Raw genomic sequence first — 18,286 nt, forward strand, 5'->3', positions numbered from 1 at the left:
TCTCTTGAAGAATTTTTAATCAAAAGTGATAAGTGAAATCAAAAGTTAAAGTTTTATCTTTTTAGTTTTCAAAACTCAAACATTAACAAGTAGTAGATTAAAAATGAAAAACTAAAAATGAAAGGGTCATGTTTTTAACTTTTAACTTCTATTTATTATCTTTCTTTTTTTAAAAAAAACAAATATTTAATATTGAGACATACGAAAGTAAACAATACATCACAGAGATAAATCACAAGGAAATAAACAAACAAAATAAAATAATAGCAACTAGCATATATGTTTTTTTTTTTTTTTTTTTTTTCATCTCTTATAATAATATAAATAAAAAAATAAAATTCATGAATGGCAAAAGTGTAATTGAAGGTAAAATAAAGGACGATTAGTGTTGAACCAAGTCCAAAGGCGCTTGCAAGTTGATGATCCACTTGCAACTCCTGCGTAAGCTTTATGATCAAATAATAATCTAATTTTTTTTTTAAAAAAAGGGAAACAAGTAAACATAAAAATAAATAAATATATATATATATGTAATATAATAATATAACCTCAAACGAAACAATCTCTCTCTTATTTCTTAGCATTATATATAATCAGAAAATGGCCATTTTGCGATCATCTATTCGTATTCTTAACTCACACCCTTTAACTTTTCTCTCCATAATCACTGATTTTTAGAGAGAGAGAGAGAGAGAGAGAGAGAGAGAGAGAGAGAGAGAGAGAGATTTTGTCAAGAATGCCTACTTCCATTCAGCTTCATCGACTCAATCCGGCCGCCAATCCCGGCGGTGGCGTCTCCGCAACGACCATGAACTGTCACAGGAGCGCGGCGGCCGCAGCAGTGGCCGTGACGCGGGAGAAAAGGACCATCACCACCAGCAGCAGTACTAGCATGGCCTCTTTGACGGACGCGGCTCCAGTACCTGTGCCGGACGCTGTAGCACGGCACCACGCGCACGACGTCGGACCGGAACAGTGTTGCTCCGCCGTGATCCAGATCATCGACGCTCCAGTTCATACGGTGTGGTCTGTAGTGCGACGGTTCGATAATCCACAAGCGTACAAGCACTTTCTGAAAAGCTGTGACGTAATCGACGGTGACGGTACCGTCGGTAGTCTCCGGCAAGTTCAAGTCGTTTCTGGACTTCCGGCTGCTTCGAGCACCGAACGCCTCGAGATTCTAGATGATGAGAGACACGTGTTGAGTTTTCGCGTCGTAGGTGGGGACCATCGCCTACGAAACTACCGATCTGTTACAACACTGCACGCGATTTCATCATCATCATCTTCTTCTTCATCAAACCAAAACGGATCCAGATCTTCAACAGTTGTGGTGGAATCTTATGCCGTCGATGTACCACAAGGCAACACGAAAGAAGAAACGTGCGTGTTCGTTGATACTATCGTACGGTGCAATCTTCAATCTCTTGCACAAATCGCTGAAAACATGGCTAAGACCTCCTAATTATTTCAATTTTAATTTAAAACTTCCATATCAATTTCTTCCCCTTCTCCTTCTTTTCTTTTTTTGTGATACAAGTGCGGAAGTAGATTTTATTCGCACTATGAATCATTAGCCATTATTAACATCATATCTTCATGATTTGCATCATTTTTCTTCATATTTTAGGTGTTTTTTCCCCCTTAGAAACCGATGTTCTGCAGAATTATGTGCAATGGTTTGAAGGAGAGATTCGTACACCGAGAAAATCGCATCACATGTCACTTCTTTTCCTTGTTCTACGAAAATTTATTGTATGTACAAATTTGTTGTTCCTTTTTTGATATAGAATTCTCTCTCCTGAAATTAGGCTTTGAGTCCGCGGCCATTTTGTATTGATTATGATCAATGTGTTGTTGTTGTTGGTTTGTAATTAATTTTATGTTGGTTAATACGTAAATGTGGTTATTGTATTTCCAGCTTCATGCATGTGTTCGTTTCTCTTTTTTTTCGTTCTTTTGAGGATCCTCTACATCCCTTCCTTTTGCTCAACAAATGATGATGATGATGATGATGATGGTTTTTCTTTCTCCTTGATGAAATCTTAAGTTTAGTAACATTCCTAATTTTTTTGTTTTAGAACTTTGGTTACGACCTCGAACAAGAGAAAAGGTTAGCGATTAAAATACTAATTTGATTCTTGAATTTTAGATAAATGTGTACTTTTGACGGAGAGTAATATTATTATTATTATTATTATTGCACCCTTCTGCTACAACTATAAAAATACCTTTATTCAATAAATCTTAAATTTAATTAAAATCTTTAAAATATGAATTATAATAATAATAATAATAATAATAATAATAATAATAAGACAGTATATGAAAAATAATGTTTTCAAAATTTATAATGGTTTAAGGATTCATAAATTAAATAAGGAGATGTGTTTATAATGATTATTAAAGAGTATAGAAACTGTGAAATGAATTGATAGTCAGATTTTGTGAAAACGGAAAGTTACATTTTATGAAACACGTCCTACAACTCTAGCTACATTACATTATTGGGAAGGCTAACATAATGTTGTATGTTGTGACTCACAAATTAGATATGCTTAAAAAAAAAATAACATGTGTGAGTGTATTTAAAATCATTTTTCTGATATTCAATACACATAATCATGCACCCTTTATTTAATATCTAATTGATATTTTTCTCGTATCATAAAAAAAAAAAAAAATTGATTTTGAAGGATAAAAAACATGCATTCTAGTTTATTTTCAAAATAAAAAAAAGAAATAAAATGACTTTAACCCTATCAAAATAATTTCAAAAACATACCTAAAATCACTCCAAAAAATCATAGCCATTGTAATATACATATATATTGTTTACAAGTTTATTTAGTTTTAAAAATGTATTCATATAGTAACCAAAACAGAACCTAAAAAAGAAAACTACATCATTTTTATCTAGTTCTTCATTCATAAAACTAGGTCATTAAATTTAAGTAGAATCTTGTGTTTATGAAGACAAATAAAGGAATAACCATGTGCAAGGACATAGCATTTAAAGAACTTTCTTAAAACCCTATTTCCATAGTTACTTGGAAAAAGTTCATAAATAGGGTAATTTAAAAAATATTCAAAATTCCTCTCTAGGGAATATAAAGTACACAATAGTTATAGCTAAAGGATGAATGGTTAAGTAAATAAAGAAAGGCATGAACAATGAGGAAAGGAAAGGAAGGGATTTGATTTGATTTGATTAAACAAAAATAAAAAGAAAAATTGAAATAATTAATATTGAACACAAATGGAATTAAAATAGTGAATATATATATAATTATTTGGAGGAATCAAACAGCTGCAAAGTGCAAGTGGGGGAAGAAGAAAGAGTAGAAGAAGGTAAGGGGGTATGCTTTTGATTAATACTACCAACTTGGTGTGTTGTGGAAAAACAAAAGAGGGGCCATTGCAACTTGCTTTTCTATATATATATATATATATATTTATTATTATTATTTTTAAATATATTAATATTCTCAATTTGAGTTTCTTCTTCTTCTTTTTTTCTTGTAATTTTTTTTTTCAAATTTTGAAAAGTTTTGCAACTTGCTTAACCAACTTGCTCATATAAAGACACTTTTTTCTTCTTCTTCTTTTTTTTACCAATAATAACAATAACAATAACAATTTTTTAGGTTATTTTTTATAAATTATATAAATTAATTAAATTCTTTCCTTCTCTCTTTTGTTTACCTTCAAGAGAGAAGATGAATTGTTAGGCTTAAGTAATCCACGTGACAACTCATTTATATTCAATCTCTCTTCCAAAATAATCCATTGATTTAAGAGATATTTGGTGTAAATACTAAGTTTTCATCGTTATTTTTATACTTTTCTAGATTTGAATCGTCATTAATTGATATTTTCATTATGTAGTAAAAGAAACTACAAATCACAAACAAGATTTTTCCATTTTTTTATTTTTATAATCGTTCTAGAAATGTATATTGAAATTGACATTTTATTGAAATTTTCATAAAATTAAGACTTCGATGTTGTCGTCGAAAACACCATTTTAAACGATGGAGTAATAATACATTTGGAATTTTTTTTCATGTATCAATCCTTACACATTTAAATTTCTTGTAACATTTCTATCAAATCTATGATTAAGATCAATACATGACACAATTATTATAAAAAAATTTAAATAAGAATCTAAATTGATATAACTACAAGATTCACGCAATGTCTTTTTTTCAAACATAATCTAATGTAAGATATTAGTTAAGATCATTATAAAAGTCGATAGTTAAAATCCTATTGATCATACAATGATTTGTTTGGAGTTTCGAATATTGATTGCAACCTCTAATATTTAATGAATTGATATTTATCTTATTTGAAGTAATATATGTATTTTTTAAATAATAAATAGAGGTAGTAAAAACTATTTTGGGGAATTATATTAGCGATTAATACATAAAAAATAGATTGAGTATCATATTATTTTTTAGAAAATAAAAAGAAAATAAATGATGTATGAAACTAAAAAAAGGAAAGAGAAAAAAGATTGAGAAGCAAGTTGCAAGGAAGGATCACATCATTTGATATCAATATTAATTAGGTCATTAATACTCATGTTTACTTTTCTTGGAAAATTGAGTACTTGGAATATTCTTTCTCACCTATGCATTTTACGGCTTTCTCAAAATAATAAACAATAATCTAATTAATCAATAAATTAAATTAAAAATAAGAGAAATGGTAAAAAATAGAACTTTTCACATAATATTTATTCAGGATAAAAAAAAAATATAATAAATTTTGTATTTTAACGATTTGATTCTATAGAACGTAAATAGTTCGTTAAATTTTTTTTTATTTTTGAAAAGTTCTTTAATGTATGTTAGAGACACACCAACACGTAAATTTCCATCCATCTCTCACAACCTAACAAATTATATGACGTTTGTGGAGATTTTTCCCCCTTCTATGTATAGATACCAAATTATGAGATTTTGGTCGTTAGTTATGAAAATTATATGCATTTTTAACGTATTAAATTACATGAATAAATGTCAACAATCCAAACTCACACATTAAAGAGAAATAAAATTTCCAAAACTTTAACTACTTGATGGTTTATGGTAGAAGGATTAGTCAATGTGAGCATAATTCAACTAATTTAAACGTTTTAAATAAGATATAAAAAATTAGAATCTTTAAGATTTCGGTAATTATTTGATTTTTTAAAATTAATTCTATTTTCTCTCTCCTCTTACCATGATTTTTATATTTCTTAAACATAACACTAGAAGAAATACGGCAGCCTCTGATGTCGTGGTGGGAAAAAATGAAAACGGATATTTAATGCCATTTTTTAAAATGCGGAGCTTTAATGTTGATTTTAAACCAACATTAAAGATCCATTTTCAAAACTGACATTAAAGGTATATTAAAGGTATTCTCCCTTTTCCTGAGTAAGCATGGATCTCTCTGAATCTTTTCCTTGTTTTTTTTCTCAATCGACGTCCATCTTCCTCCACTTATCTACTTCCATTTTTCATTTAAGGTTTGTATTTTAGCATTGATCTCTTTTTTTACTGTTTTTCGATCATCAAGTTCTAATTTCATATGCACTTTTTTTTTCTTTTTTTGATCTCTCGATCGTAGTATCTTATTGTGACTGTTCATTGTTCACATTGTTCGGTTTTGTGAAACTCTGGAGCTCACGATTTTCTTTAAATGGATTTTTGTAATGTTTTTTTTGTTGATCTAAAAAGATTATGTGAAGTTTAAGGGAAATCTCGAACAATTGAAGCCCACAATCACTAGCAACCTACTGCTTCTTCTTCTTTCATCGAGGTTAGGGCTTTCTTTTTCAGTCACTCCCAGATTGGCCAGACCCCTCACTACAAGAAATCGAGAGGTTCACGATGCACAAAACGGCGTCAAAAGAAACCACATCGGAACAGACACCTTTCCTCAACGTTGTTTTGTACACCTTTGGAATAAGTGAACACATTATTTTAACATTACATTTTTCCGACACTATGCGTGGGACGTCGAAAAACAAGACGCTATTCCCGACGTTTGGGCATAGGGTGTCGAAAATGGTTTTGAATTAAATTAAATATACAGATTCTCCCGACGCTCGATGCATGGCTTCAGGCATGGACAGCCCTATTCCCGACGGTACTCGTTATACGTCGAGAATAGTTGACACCATTTACGATGCCATACATGGGCCGTCGAAAAATATTCAAACATTAATTATGTCAGATCAAGATTCTTGATGCCCCATGCATGATGTCGAAAATGGTTTTACCTGTTTCCGATGCCATTAGTGATTTGTCGGTAATAGTTTTACCTATTCCCCATAAGTCATTAATGGTGTCGGGAACAAGTTAGAGCTCCCGACATTTTCATTCTACGTCAGGAGTTTCCTAATAAAAAAGGTGTTTCAGATCTGTGAAACATAGAACCGAAACGGAAGAGAAGGAGAAAGAGAAATTGGTGAAACGAAAGAGAAGAAAGAAATCGTATCGTCATCGCCGTTTTCGTTGCCATCATGATCCTGCGATCGTGCCGCTCCCACTGCTCATCCCTATTTGAGGTAAGTTTAAAACCTTAAATAGTTTAAATAGTTTAGTTTAGGTTATTCTAGTTTAAATAATTTAGATTTTTTTTGTTTTGTGAAATTAGTTTTAGGATTTTAATAGTGAATTAGTTTTAGGATATTGTTTAGGAATAGATTTGGTTTTTAAAGTTAAAATTTTGAACGTGGGTTGAAAATTTGAAGGTGTGGAGGTTATTTGAGAAATTGAGTCGGGGGTTTGAAAATTTGGATGTGTGGGTTGAATTTGAAGAGGGGGAAGGGGCGGGGGATTTAATTGAATATTTGAAGGGAGTGAGTTGAAAATTAGAGGGAGGGGGGAGGATGAAATTTTGAAGGGGGGATGAAATTTTTAGGAGATATATGTAGTCTCGACTCCTGGAGTTGAAGTGTTACGTTGCAGCCAATGGGTGGATTCCGATGACGATCGCATATGGTGTGGAGAAGCCTATTTTCCCACCCGCCGTTCGCTTCAGCCAGGCGATAGACGTGTGTGTGTGAAAGACATTTCCTGTTCGTTGTCTTAAGTGGACGGACGTAGGTAGAGAATACATCGAGGTTGTCAAGGGCGACCTCCAGGTAAGTCTACTACACATTGCTGTTTTTATTTGAAACATATTTAAGTTAACCAAGCTAATGTGTTGTTTTTGTAATTTGTAGTGGTTTTTTGTGCTTGATTTCAATGATCAAGCAATGAATAGGTTCGTTAAGCATCAAATGTCTAACACCTTTAAAGAGTTCTAGGGGATTGCCACAGGTACTTTAAAAAGTACAGCGACCCCGAGGAGGCCCGTACCAACCCACCACACCTTTTGGTGGGACGTAATGAGGATTGACACTACCCCTGTGACCACTACATCAGTTGTGCATTCCAGGTGAGCAACTGAACCCTTTGTAATGGTTAATTATGATTTTAACTTTTAATATGTATAATAAATAAGCAATATAATTGTTTTCATGTAGGAGGAATCACGGATGAACAAGACTGCCAGACAGAAGCAGCCTTACAATCATAGCAATGGGTCGAAGTTGTTTCTACAATGAATGTACGAGCTAGCTAAGCAAAGAGAGGAGCCGATCAATCGTGTAGAGTTGTTCTGGCAAACACACGTTCGAGATGGAACATTCGTATTGCAAACTGCGAAGGACGCGCATGTAAGTTTTTCTAGCAACACTTCTACCCTTTATTTGTCATCTTTAATAATATATTTTTGATTTACTAACTTAGTTTCTAAATTTGTTGCAAAACCAAATGCTGGAACTCCAGTCCCAACTTACCCCAGAGGGTACTCAGCCATTCTCTGGGGATGAGATATGCGAGACAATATTAGGTAGACGATCAGGCTACTTAAAAGGCCTTGGTCAGCCCAACTTGCCTGGGTGGCTGGAGAAAACCAGTGTTCCGGTCCTAGACCATGAACTGAAGATTCGCTGACCAAGCGAGGGTGGCTCCATACCCTTGATCTTTGAATAAGGTAGGAAAAAGTCGATGCAAGGTAAAAGCTCCCCCCGAAAAGCCTTTCCTTTGTCTCGTTTTTCTACTATTTACCATCCGGGGTGGTGAACCAGCGCGCAGGGAAGTCGGGGGAAATCCATCTTTTTCAGTCTTGTGTTAAGCTGCTGTCCCTATACTTTGAACGATTACTTATGTTGTTGCTGTCGGGCTCTGCCCCTTATCTTTATCCTTATGACCCTAGCCTGCTTAGCCCCTTACTTTATCCTTATCTAGCCTAGTTTCTTATCTTTATCCTTATCTAGCCTAGTTTGTGGTTCTATTTCTCAGCTCCTAGTTTGTGGGGAAGGAAATGATAGGGGTGGTAGTTTAATTGATATGAGAACCCCAAGGGATAAGCCTTTCCCTACTAATTGAGCGCGCTAGTCCTACTCTCTTGAGATAGCTTAGTCCCCATTAAGGTCAATCTCGACAAAAACTAGTACACTAGTACAAGGGTCAAAGAATTTGAGGAAGAGCTTTTTCCTTTGGACTAGATTGCGAGAACTTACTATAACCACTAACTTAGGAGAGACTAAACGGATCTGCTTTCTTTCTACCTTTTCCGCACTTTGACGAGCCCCAACATAACATATAAAGACAGGTCGCCCCTTCCCCTCATCAACTCGGTAAAGCTGCTTCGCCCCTTCCTTTTGTCCCTTCCTTGTGAGTCCACCTTTTCCATTTAAAGAGGTCCGGTTCTCGCTAACTAATAGGTCCGGCCTGTAGTCTGGCTTTTCCATTTAATAGGTCCCTTTCTCGCTAACTAACTCGCTAACTAATAGGTCCGGCTCACTAAACTAATAGGTCCGACCTGAGGTCCGGCTTTTCCTCAGGGATATCGATCCATCTGGCTGCCTTTTTCGCCTTTAGACTTTTCCTTTTCTTTCGCATCTAGACCCCTTATAATTGCATTGAGCCTTTTGGTTTTTGAGGAAAGGATAGGGGTGTATTTACTCAGCTCCTTGAAGGGAGCTTCGGTTTAGCTAGGAGTCAGCCTCGCAAACTCGACTTTTCCTTTGGACTAGATTGCTCGAAAGTTCTATTGGAGATCGAAGCCCAAGGCTCGGAAGACGGTCAGTGCGAGCAGTTCCTCGACCTCATGTTCGTAGTCCACTATAGAACTCCAATTACAGGTTGTGCTTGATCAAGCTATGCAGCGGATTGAAGAACAGACAAGAAATCATGAGGGGTTAGCTTCATAAGTGGAACGAATGCAAAAGCTCATAAAAGACATGAGTCGGGTACAGTAAGAACCACCACATGATCCCTAGGCTTTGCGGTATGTATATATGTTTCCATTATTCTTAAGCTCTTGTGACAATATTCAGTGATGATATGCATATATATGTACTAAACTTAGCCACTTTTGTATCATTGTAGGATCCGCGGTGTAGAATGGCATACGAGGCTCGTTAGAAGACATACGTTATGAAGTACCACTTTCTTTGCGCTTTATTTTTTAACAAAAGAATATTTTTTATTTGTATTATGAACTTTGTTACATTTTTAATTTCTTTGTATTATGAACATTTAATTTTTTGTTGAATTTGTGTTTGTATTTCATAATTTACTAATTTATTTTAAATTTTCTTTAATTGAATTTAAAATGAATGTGAATATTTCAAAAAATAAATATTATAGGAAAATATTTAAGGTAAATATTTCAGGAAAAAAATAAAAATTTACATATTTAAAATATTTCCTGATGCAGTACATTCATCGGAAATATGGTGCAAATGTCACGTTGGAGATGGTTATTACCGACGCATGGATGACGTCGGATATACAAACGTCGGGAATAGTTATTTTCGACGCATTGCTGGCGTCGAAATTGTGGACGTCGGGGGGATGGTTATTGCCGACACATCAAAGACGTCGATAATGATAACGTCGGGAGAAGTATATTCCTGACGCTTGTTGGTGACGCGTTGGGAATCAGTCTCCCAACGCATTTCTTCTGACATCTCTTTTTGCGTCAGTAATTCAGTTCCTGCATTATTTACACTTATGCCAATGTTTTCATGCGTCGGGAGTCGTCCCATCTTTTATAGTGCCTCTTGCGAGCGAAGTGGCATTGCATGTATCAGACCGAGACCTCGTTTTCCTTCTTTTCGATCTTCTTCGCTTTTCCATTTGAGTATTTCTATTCCGCAGAGAGAGGTGAAAGAAATGGCGGAGGTCACCACCACTAGCAACAAAGTTCCTCCTAACATGACCATATACATTAACAATCTTAAACGAGAAAATCAAGCTGGAAGGTATTAGTGAGTGGAGTAGGATATGGAAACTTCTTTCATGTCTGAATTATGTTATGATTTTTTTTTCCTCCTTAGATAGATGCAAGGTTTTCCTTTTTATGATAAGCCTATGCTAATGTTCTTGCCTTTTTTTTTTTTTCCAAAATTTCGAGAATTTTAAATTGTTTTTGTTAAATTTAGGACGAAGATGAAAGAGCTAGACTTAAACCTTACTGGAAAAAGATCTTTATCATTCGTATGGGCACTTATACATTGTTTTGTTCAATGAAATACTTTTTTGTATGTACAGATGCAAGCTTAATGTCAAGTTGTAGCTCCATTTAATTTGTATATTCAATGTATCTTCTTCATTAAGTGGTGTGAGTTCTCTCAGATGGTAGACAGATTGGACGATGGAGCGAAGGAGTAGCATAAAATGTTTATGCTTTTGAATTTTATACTTTTCATTGAACAAAATGTTTTAACTGTTATTGATTTTATTTGATTGTCCTTTATTGATTCATGATATTCATAGTTAGATAATGTCTAATTCTGAATTATTTGTGGAGCCAGACCCAATACTACCATTAACCCTTTTAGACCAACTCGAATTATCATTAAATAGATAAAATGATGCATCATTCCTTTAACAGATTTCTTCAAAATGATATGGGATTGCAAGATCTATTTGACATTGTACGTTTGAGTTCTTTTGTTCTTTTGTTCTTTTTTTTTTTGGTGTTCTTGAAAGTTTGTTCTAGACATGAGGGTGAGCTCCCATTTCCTTCTGGGATAATTTATTTTGTCTTTTTTGGCACGTTCTTCTTCACTGCTTTATTTTTGCTTTTGTAATTCTTTCAGATTTCATTTCATTTGTTGAGTTATTGGTTCTTTTCCCTCCCAAGAAGTAGTATCATTGAACGAATTTCATACTTTTTGTATATCAATGAAAGTCATGTTCTTTTTTTTTTTTTTTTTTTTTTACCTTAAGAAAAAGTAGGTCTAGGAAGACACAACTTTATCATTTTCAAATGGATTTTGAGTTATGAACTTGAGTAAAGATTAGTAGAGGGGTTTTATGCTTATTAATTTTGGCTTTTGTTGGACTATTATATTATACCAGTGAAAGCTACTTGTACTTCTATTATAAAATTTTCATTTTAACATTATGATTAAATTAAAGGGGAAAAAGTACCAAGAGATATGGTTTATGCCTATCACCTTCTGGTTTGAAACAATTGTTTTATCTTATGTTATGTGTATCGACTTGTAGTCTATTTGCTCTAGTTAGTAGAGGCCATAAATAGTTTACTGAGCCTGTCCATCATTCTTTAGACTTTCTTATTGCTCTCTGCTAAACAAACAATTGAAGACCTCCCAGTTTCTAAAGAATAAATGGTGGGTGGTTTCGACTTGGAAACTTGCAAGAATTTGAAAGCTAAGCGAACAATCATGTTAGACTTCTCCTAGTTAAACTTCTCACTTTCTTTGTTGTTGGAGTAGTTAAACGATCTCATAAGAAAGTAATTGATTATGTAGAAAGCTAAGCAAACAATCGTGTAGAAAGCTAAGCGATCGGGTTGAAAGCTACGCGAAAAATCGTGTAGAAAGCTAAGCGATCAGGTTGAAAGTGAATCGATCGTGTAGAAAGCTAAGCGATTGGGTTGAAAACTAAGCGATTGTATAAATAGCCAGACAATCGGGTAGAAAACTACGTAATCGTTGAAGGTTGAAGACTGTGAATGCATTTAGGATTTCTTTAAGTCTTAATTTCCAAAGAACAAATGGCGGGTGGTTCTATCTTGGAAACTTGCAAGAATTTGAAAGCTAAGCGAATGATTGTGTAGAAACGATCATGTTAGAATTCTCTCAGTTAAACTTCTCGCTTTCTTTGTTGTTAGAGTAGCTAAATGATCACGTAAGAAGGTAAATAATTGGATAGAAAGTTAAGCGATCGAGTTGAAAGCTAAGCGAACAATTGTGTAGAAAGCTAAACAATTAGGTTGAAAGCTAAGTAATTAGGTTGAAAGCAAAGCAATTGTGTGGAAAGTTAAGCGATCGTGTAGAAAGCTAAGCGATTTTGTAAATAGTCAGGCGATCGGGTAGAAAACTAAGCAATCGTTGAAGGTTGAAGACTGTGAATGCATTTAGAATTTCTTTAGGTCTCGTATTAGGATCCTGTTTCATGTACTACTGTAAAATGTATATAAAAATACAATATTAAGTTTTCATTTTGTATAATACACATATAAAAGAGAAATATTATAGTTTCTAAAAAGAATATTAATTTTATTGATTTGTTGGCGTAAGAAAAAAATACTTTATATATTTGTTTTATTTTCAATAACAAAATGATCACATACATTATTATCAACAATTAATAACAAAAGCATGTGACGAACTGATACAAAAGAAGATCTATAATGTTAGTTTAAAACTGACATCAAAGTAAAATTGACATTCAAAGGCATCTTTAATGTTAGTTTAAAACCGACATAAAAACACAAACGACATTAAAGAGCTTTAATAACACGATCATAGATGTTGGTTTAGGACTGACATCGTACCTCTTTAATGTTGGTTTTAAACGAATATTGTTGGTCTCTTTAATGTCGATTTTAAACCGACATCAAAGCCCATCCGACATTAAAGGGCTTTAATAACACTATCATAAGATGTCGGTTGCCCTCTTTAATGTTAGTTTTAAACCGTGATTATTAAAGCCTAGTTTTGTTGTAGATGTCTGGATTTTTAGCCCAATTCTAAATAGCAATAACTACCCTTACTATTTTTTTTTAGTTTTCAAATTTGGTTTGGATTTTTAAACTACATTGATAGAATGTAGATAACAAATTAATTTTAATTTTAAAATTAAGTTCATCTTTTATTATCAAATTGTTTAAAATGACAAAATTGACGAAGACATTTATAAGTATGGTAAATTTCATCGTCTCTCAATAATAAATGATAGTAGTTGACTGATACACAATAATATTATACTATATTTATAAATATTTTTGTCTATTTTAATTTATTTATAAACAATCCTTTATTATATATATTACAGTATAAATGCCAAATTACTTAATAGACATCCTCGTACTCACCCCAAGAATATTTATGTATGTTGTCCATACGTTTTATAACGACACATTATCAATATGTCCAAATAAGTATGTCTCATACTTACCAAAATGCCTATAAAGAAGGACATTTGGTAGATCAGAACATAGATGTGATATTAGTCGTGAAAAATTAAAAAAAACATATGAGGATTTTGAGAGAAATTTTAATTTCCTTTATTTTTTTACTTTATCTTAATTTTATTTATTTATTTATTTTAATATTATATTCTATTGGTATTTGTATTGCTCTATTTTGCTCCTCAATTTTGTAATACTTCATTTTTTAGTTCAGGTTGAAGTTTTGACTAAATTTTTAGTTTTGTTTTAGAAAATCTAGTTTTTTAAAAGGGATCTTTTAAAAAAATATAACAAAGCGATAAAATATTTATATTATATAGAATAATTTCGAAAATGAAAAAAGCTCATAGGCTCACAATACAAAATATCAAAAGTGTCCCATCAACAACACGCGTAATATATTTGGTACAATGATCGTTTAAGTTTGGCTATTGTTTGGTATTCGATCGTTTAGATTTGGTCGTTTAGATTTTAACGACCTGGATAGCCAAATCTAAACGATTTATTTTTTCAATTCTATTGTTTAATTTGGTTACACGATCGTTTAGATTTGGTCGTTTAAATTTGGGATAGCCAAATCTAAATGATTTTTTTTTTTAAAATTTGGTACAGTATGGTTTTTAAATTGGGCTAAACGAATTCCTTCAAGATTCTTTTGGTACACGATCGTTTAGATTTGTTTACACGATCATTTATTTTTTCAAGATTTTTTGGTACACGATCGTTTAGATTTGGTTAAACAATTTTTTTATTCTTTTGATACACGATCGTTTGTTTTTTTACACGATCGTTTAGATTTGGCTACTTTTGTACACAATATTTTGGTTACTCTATTCTAAACAACTTAAAAAAAAGGTACTTTTATACACGATCTTTTAGATTTTGTTACCCTAATCTAAACGACGTAAAAAAAAAGAAAGAAAGTAAGAAGGACGATAGAAAGTAATCGCAGTGAAAAAATAAGAAGAGAAAGAGAAGAAGATGATGAAACGAAATCAAATTTGGTTACCCAAATATAAGGAAAGAAATGACAGCGGAATAAAAAGAAGAGGAAAGGAAGAAAGACAATAGAAAAAAATCACCAACGTAAGAAGAAAAAAGACGAAAGGGCAAACCTTGAATATTTAAAAAATGGCTAACTTTATGGACTTTGTTACACAGATCGTAAATATTTTTGTAGTTTGTTATATTTATGAAAATTTCTCATTCTATAAAAGAATTTAATGTTTTCAAGGAAAACAAAAAGAAAATGTTGTTGTTAATAAAGAAAAACATGATTTTGTTAAAAAATAAATATCATATAAACTAGTGTGCCTCAAGTACAAATTGGAACAATCAATATTTGGTTTTATAAAGTATTAGTTGAATTAATTCAAATATTTTATTTTTGCAATAAAAGCATCATATATTGTAATTGTAGCACCAACTTGTTATAATATCATGATCTTGTGGAGCCAATCCAATTTAGGGGTAGTTTGGCCTAAAGGTTATCATTAGTAGGTTGAGTTATGGTAACCCTTGTTTTAGGGTTATCATAACCCCTCTTCCCTCTCTCTCTCATTCTTCTTAAACATTTTTCAACTCTCGATAACTCTATCTCTCAACTCCTCATAAAATTACCTTTTTAAACTCTTCCCCTAAATACATCTTATCATATAACTGTATTTTTAAACTCTTCCCTCAAACATATGTTATGATAAAATTAGGTTTATCATAATACTAGTTTTATCATAACACTAACCTTTCATAACTCAACCCTTCCCCCAAACGGCTCCTTAGATCTTTAGTTACCATAAATTGTACCGCTTGTTTTCTCACCCTTTCCTATTTAGTGTTCTTATATTTTTGTTATATAAACAATTATAATTTTTTGTAATTTTTAAAAATGAAAATAAATATTTGAAAAATACTTTTTATAGATTCAGTAGGATAGCTATTTCGTCCTTAAAAGTTCTAACTTTTTGACAACTAAGTATACAATTTTCTCTCTTGTCCCTAGATTTCTTGCTTATCTATTGTAACGCCCAAAATTTAAGGTAATTTATTTTCAATTATCTTAAGTGTAAATTATGGAATTGTTGGGTGTTATTTATTTGTTTGGTAAATCTTATTTGTGAATAACTAAAATAAATAATTATATTATGAGGATAGTATAATTAATTAAGTTGGTAGTTTTGTTTTTGGTTTAAAAAAAAGGGTTTGGTGAGATTTATTGAAGAGAGAGAAGAGATTTTTTTTAATGAGTTGAGGAGAGAGGAAAAAGGAGGAGAAAAGTGATAATTTTTATTATCATTAATTGGTTTAAATTGCGCATAGGGAGTTGTACCATCTCCTTCATTGGAAAAAAAAAGGAAGGAAACCCTAACCCTAAAACCCTAAGCCGCCGCTACCACCGTCGCTCTTTCAGTCGTCAGCCACCGTGCCGCGTAGCTCACTCTCAAACCGCCCTCCTCGTCACAATCCGTAGCCGCCTGCCTCCGTCGAACCGCTCAACCCTGGCAGCCAGCCGCGCTCAACCTCATCCGCGTTTCTTCCCTTTCTCGTCAAGTCTCTGGTCGTTTGTGCGTCCGTTAAGCATCGGTAGGTCTCCATCTTCGCCTCCGTCGTTGCTCTGTCGTCTCGGTATCTCCATGGTCGTTTCGCCGTTGAAGTCGAGCGTGTTCTGTCGAGCCGTGTAGGTCCGCTACCCTCTGTCACGTGTTCGTCGCTTGCTGCCATCAACGGACGTCAGATCGAGATCAACCACCAAGCGCCGCATGCGCAAGGTCTACCCGAGCCGAGCCACGCCACGCTTGCTTCCTAGCCAAGTCGAGCCACTTAGCCAGTTCTTCTTCCTAGCTAAGCCATTTGACCCACCACGCTTATTTTTGGCTTCTTACCATTTGTTTTGTAAGTTTGAGTTGGGTTTTGGTTGTTTCCCAACAAATGTTGATTTTGGACCCTTAATCATTAGATGGTTTAGTTATTTAAATTTGGTGTTTTTTAACTATTAGGATTTCACTGCTTGGAAAGCGTGTGTTGTTGTTAGAATTCGACTGAGCTAATCTCCAGGTAAGAGATTCTAATATTAGACTCTCGAGTTTAATTTAAAGAAACCGCATTTATGTTTGGTTACGTACAGGAGACAACTAACTATATAACTTGAGGTTACAGTTAGGGACTGATACTGTATTTATAACTGTTGTTGACTTTATGGTTAGAGCTGACAGTACGTTGATGTTATCACCTACGTTTTAATGACATGGTATTGGGATTGAGGATGGTATCATATGTTATGTTGTGATATGTTATGATATGATATGGTATGATAATGATATGTTATCTGCATGCTATAGATAGGGTGTATGTTAGCTTTACCTATTAGAGTTGTACCCACGTGAATGTCCTTTGGGATCACCATATAATTAAGGCTGTGTAGTCCGACGGGATCACCAGTCTGGCATTGACATTGAAATACACATGATTTGAGTAATTCGACGGGATCGCTCACATTTATGACTGCATAGTCCGAAGGGACCACTAGTCTGGCATGGACATTGACATAGACATGATTTGAGTGTTTTGACGGAATCACTCACAGCCCGATCATCTTAGGTGTTCCTTTGAGTTCACCAAAGACTAGCTTGTTCCTACGGGATCACAGATTGCACGTGTTCGGGAACGTACCAGTTTAGAGGTAACACTCTTCAGGACTCTAATAGGAAGTTAATAGGCACCTAGTGTCACAATCGTAACTTTCAAACACGATTGTGCAGCACTTGTTCTGCTCGATCAACAAGTCATCCGTTCAATATTCGAAACCCGCGGACAAACTCGCGGTATGATGTAGCCTCCCTCCACGTTCTCGAAAAAATGTTTTTATAAAATGGGAGGAGAAAGTAAATAGTTGAAAACATCATGAAAGAAAGCATTGAAGACTGTCAATTGCAAAGAAAATAGCTTAGCTTGCAAAGAGTGCGACAAGGCTTGGGCAGGGTCGGACTACTCAGGTACCCCCTATATTACATATTGAGATTTTTGGCCTTGGCAGGTTTGCATATGAAAAAGCCGAAATGTCACACTGTGGTTCGGCGACACAAAACGAAAGAATTAACCTAGACTACTTTCAAAACATAAAGATAAAGCAATTTAGGGGTATTCGGGCATACGGCTATAGGTAAATAATACCTTGGACAAGTATGCCCTTGACATTTAGCAGACCTAGTAGTAGGTCCCTTACTGAGTATATTTATACTCACTATTTCTATTTCTTTTTCAGGTAGGAGCAGAGGTAAGAGCAAAGGCAAGCTGGCGAATGATCATAAGTGACCGTGGTGAGCCATAGGGACACGTTTGCTTTCGCTTGCATCATGCGTCAAATTTCAGCGTTGATATTTCCCTTGTTTTATTTCTATTTTTATTTATTTCTTTGTTTTCTTTTTTCATTAAAACTAAACAGAACCCAAGTTAGGATTTTGTTTTAATTTATTTCCTTACATTTTATATTTACGAACTTAAGTGCCAATTTGAGGTTTTGTTTATTTCTTATTTAATTTAATAAAACTTTATTTCTTCTCTGTTTAAAGTAAAGGGCACCCTAGTGGTTGGGTCTTTACATCTATATACTTTCTACTAACATTTTTAGAAATTTAGACTATAGTGTTGAAAATTAAAAAAAAAAAGTTTTAATAACTTTTTTGTTTTTTTTTTTTAAATTTAACTAATAATTCAATTAGTAAAAAGACAGTCATCATATAAATTAAAAAAAATTAAAGAAAGTAGGTTTAATTTAAAAAAAAAA

At 33.5% G+C, this 18,286-nt stretch overlaps 1 protein-coding gene and 1 long non-coding RNA gene across 2 annotated transcripts; both read left to right on the top strand.

Annotated features, from left to right (window-relative positions):
* The first annotated feature begins 572 nt into the window (after positions 1 to 572).
* On the top strand, positions 573 to 1,926 carry LOC103495152 (abscisic acid receptor PYL4). Its single transcript, XM_008456620.3, has one exon. The coding sequence runs from the start codon at positions 737 to 739 to the stop codon at positions 1,463 to 1,465; it is 729 nt and encodes a 242-aa protein (XP_008454842.1). The 5' UTR covers positions 573 to 736; the 3' UTR covers positions 1,466 to 1,926.
* A 3,711-nt stretch (positions 1,927 to 5,637) lies between these two features.
* LOC127151310 (uncharacterized) lies at positions 5,638 to 10,865 on the top strand. Its single transcript, XR_007824182.1, has 5 exons — positions 5,638 to 6,571; positions 6,975 to 7,150; positions 7,232 to 7,446; positions 7,535 to 7,726; positions 10,614 to 10,865. It is a non-coding gene; the product is annotated as an uncharacterized LOC127151310 (long non-coding RNA).
* The last annotated feature ends 7,421 nt before the right edge of the window (positions 10,866 to 18,286 follow it).

This window comes from Cucumis melo, chromosome 10 (genome assembly GCF_025177605.1).
Source record: "Cucumis melo cultivar AY chromosome 10, USDA_Cmelo_AY_1.0, whole genome shotgun sequence".
Taxonomy (NCBI): domain Eukaryota; kingdom Viridiplantae; phylum Streptophyta; class Magnoliopsida; order Cucurbitales; family Cucurbitaceae; genus Cucumis; species Cucumis melo.

Bases quoted from the DNA above. Each gene is read 5' to 3' on its own strand.
- LOC103495152 (XM_008456620.3), top strand. From the start codon at position 737: ATGCCTACTTCCATTCAGCTTCATCGACTCAATCCGGCCGCCAATCCC.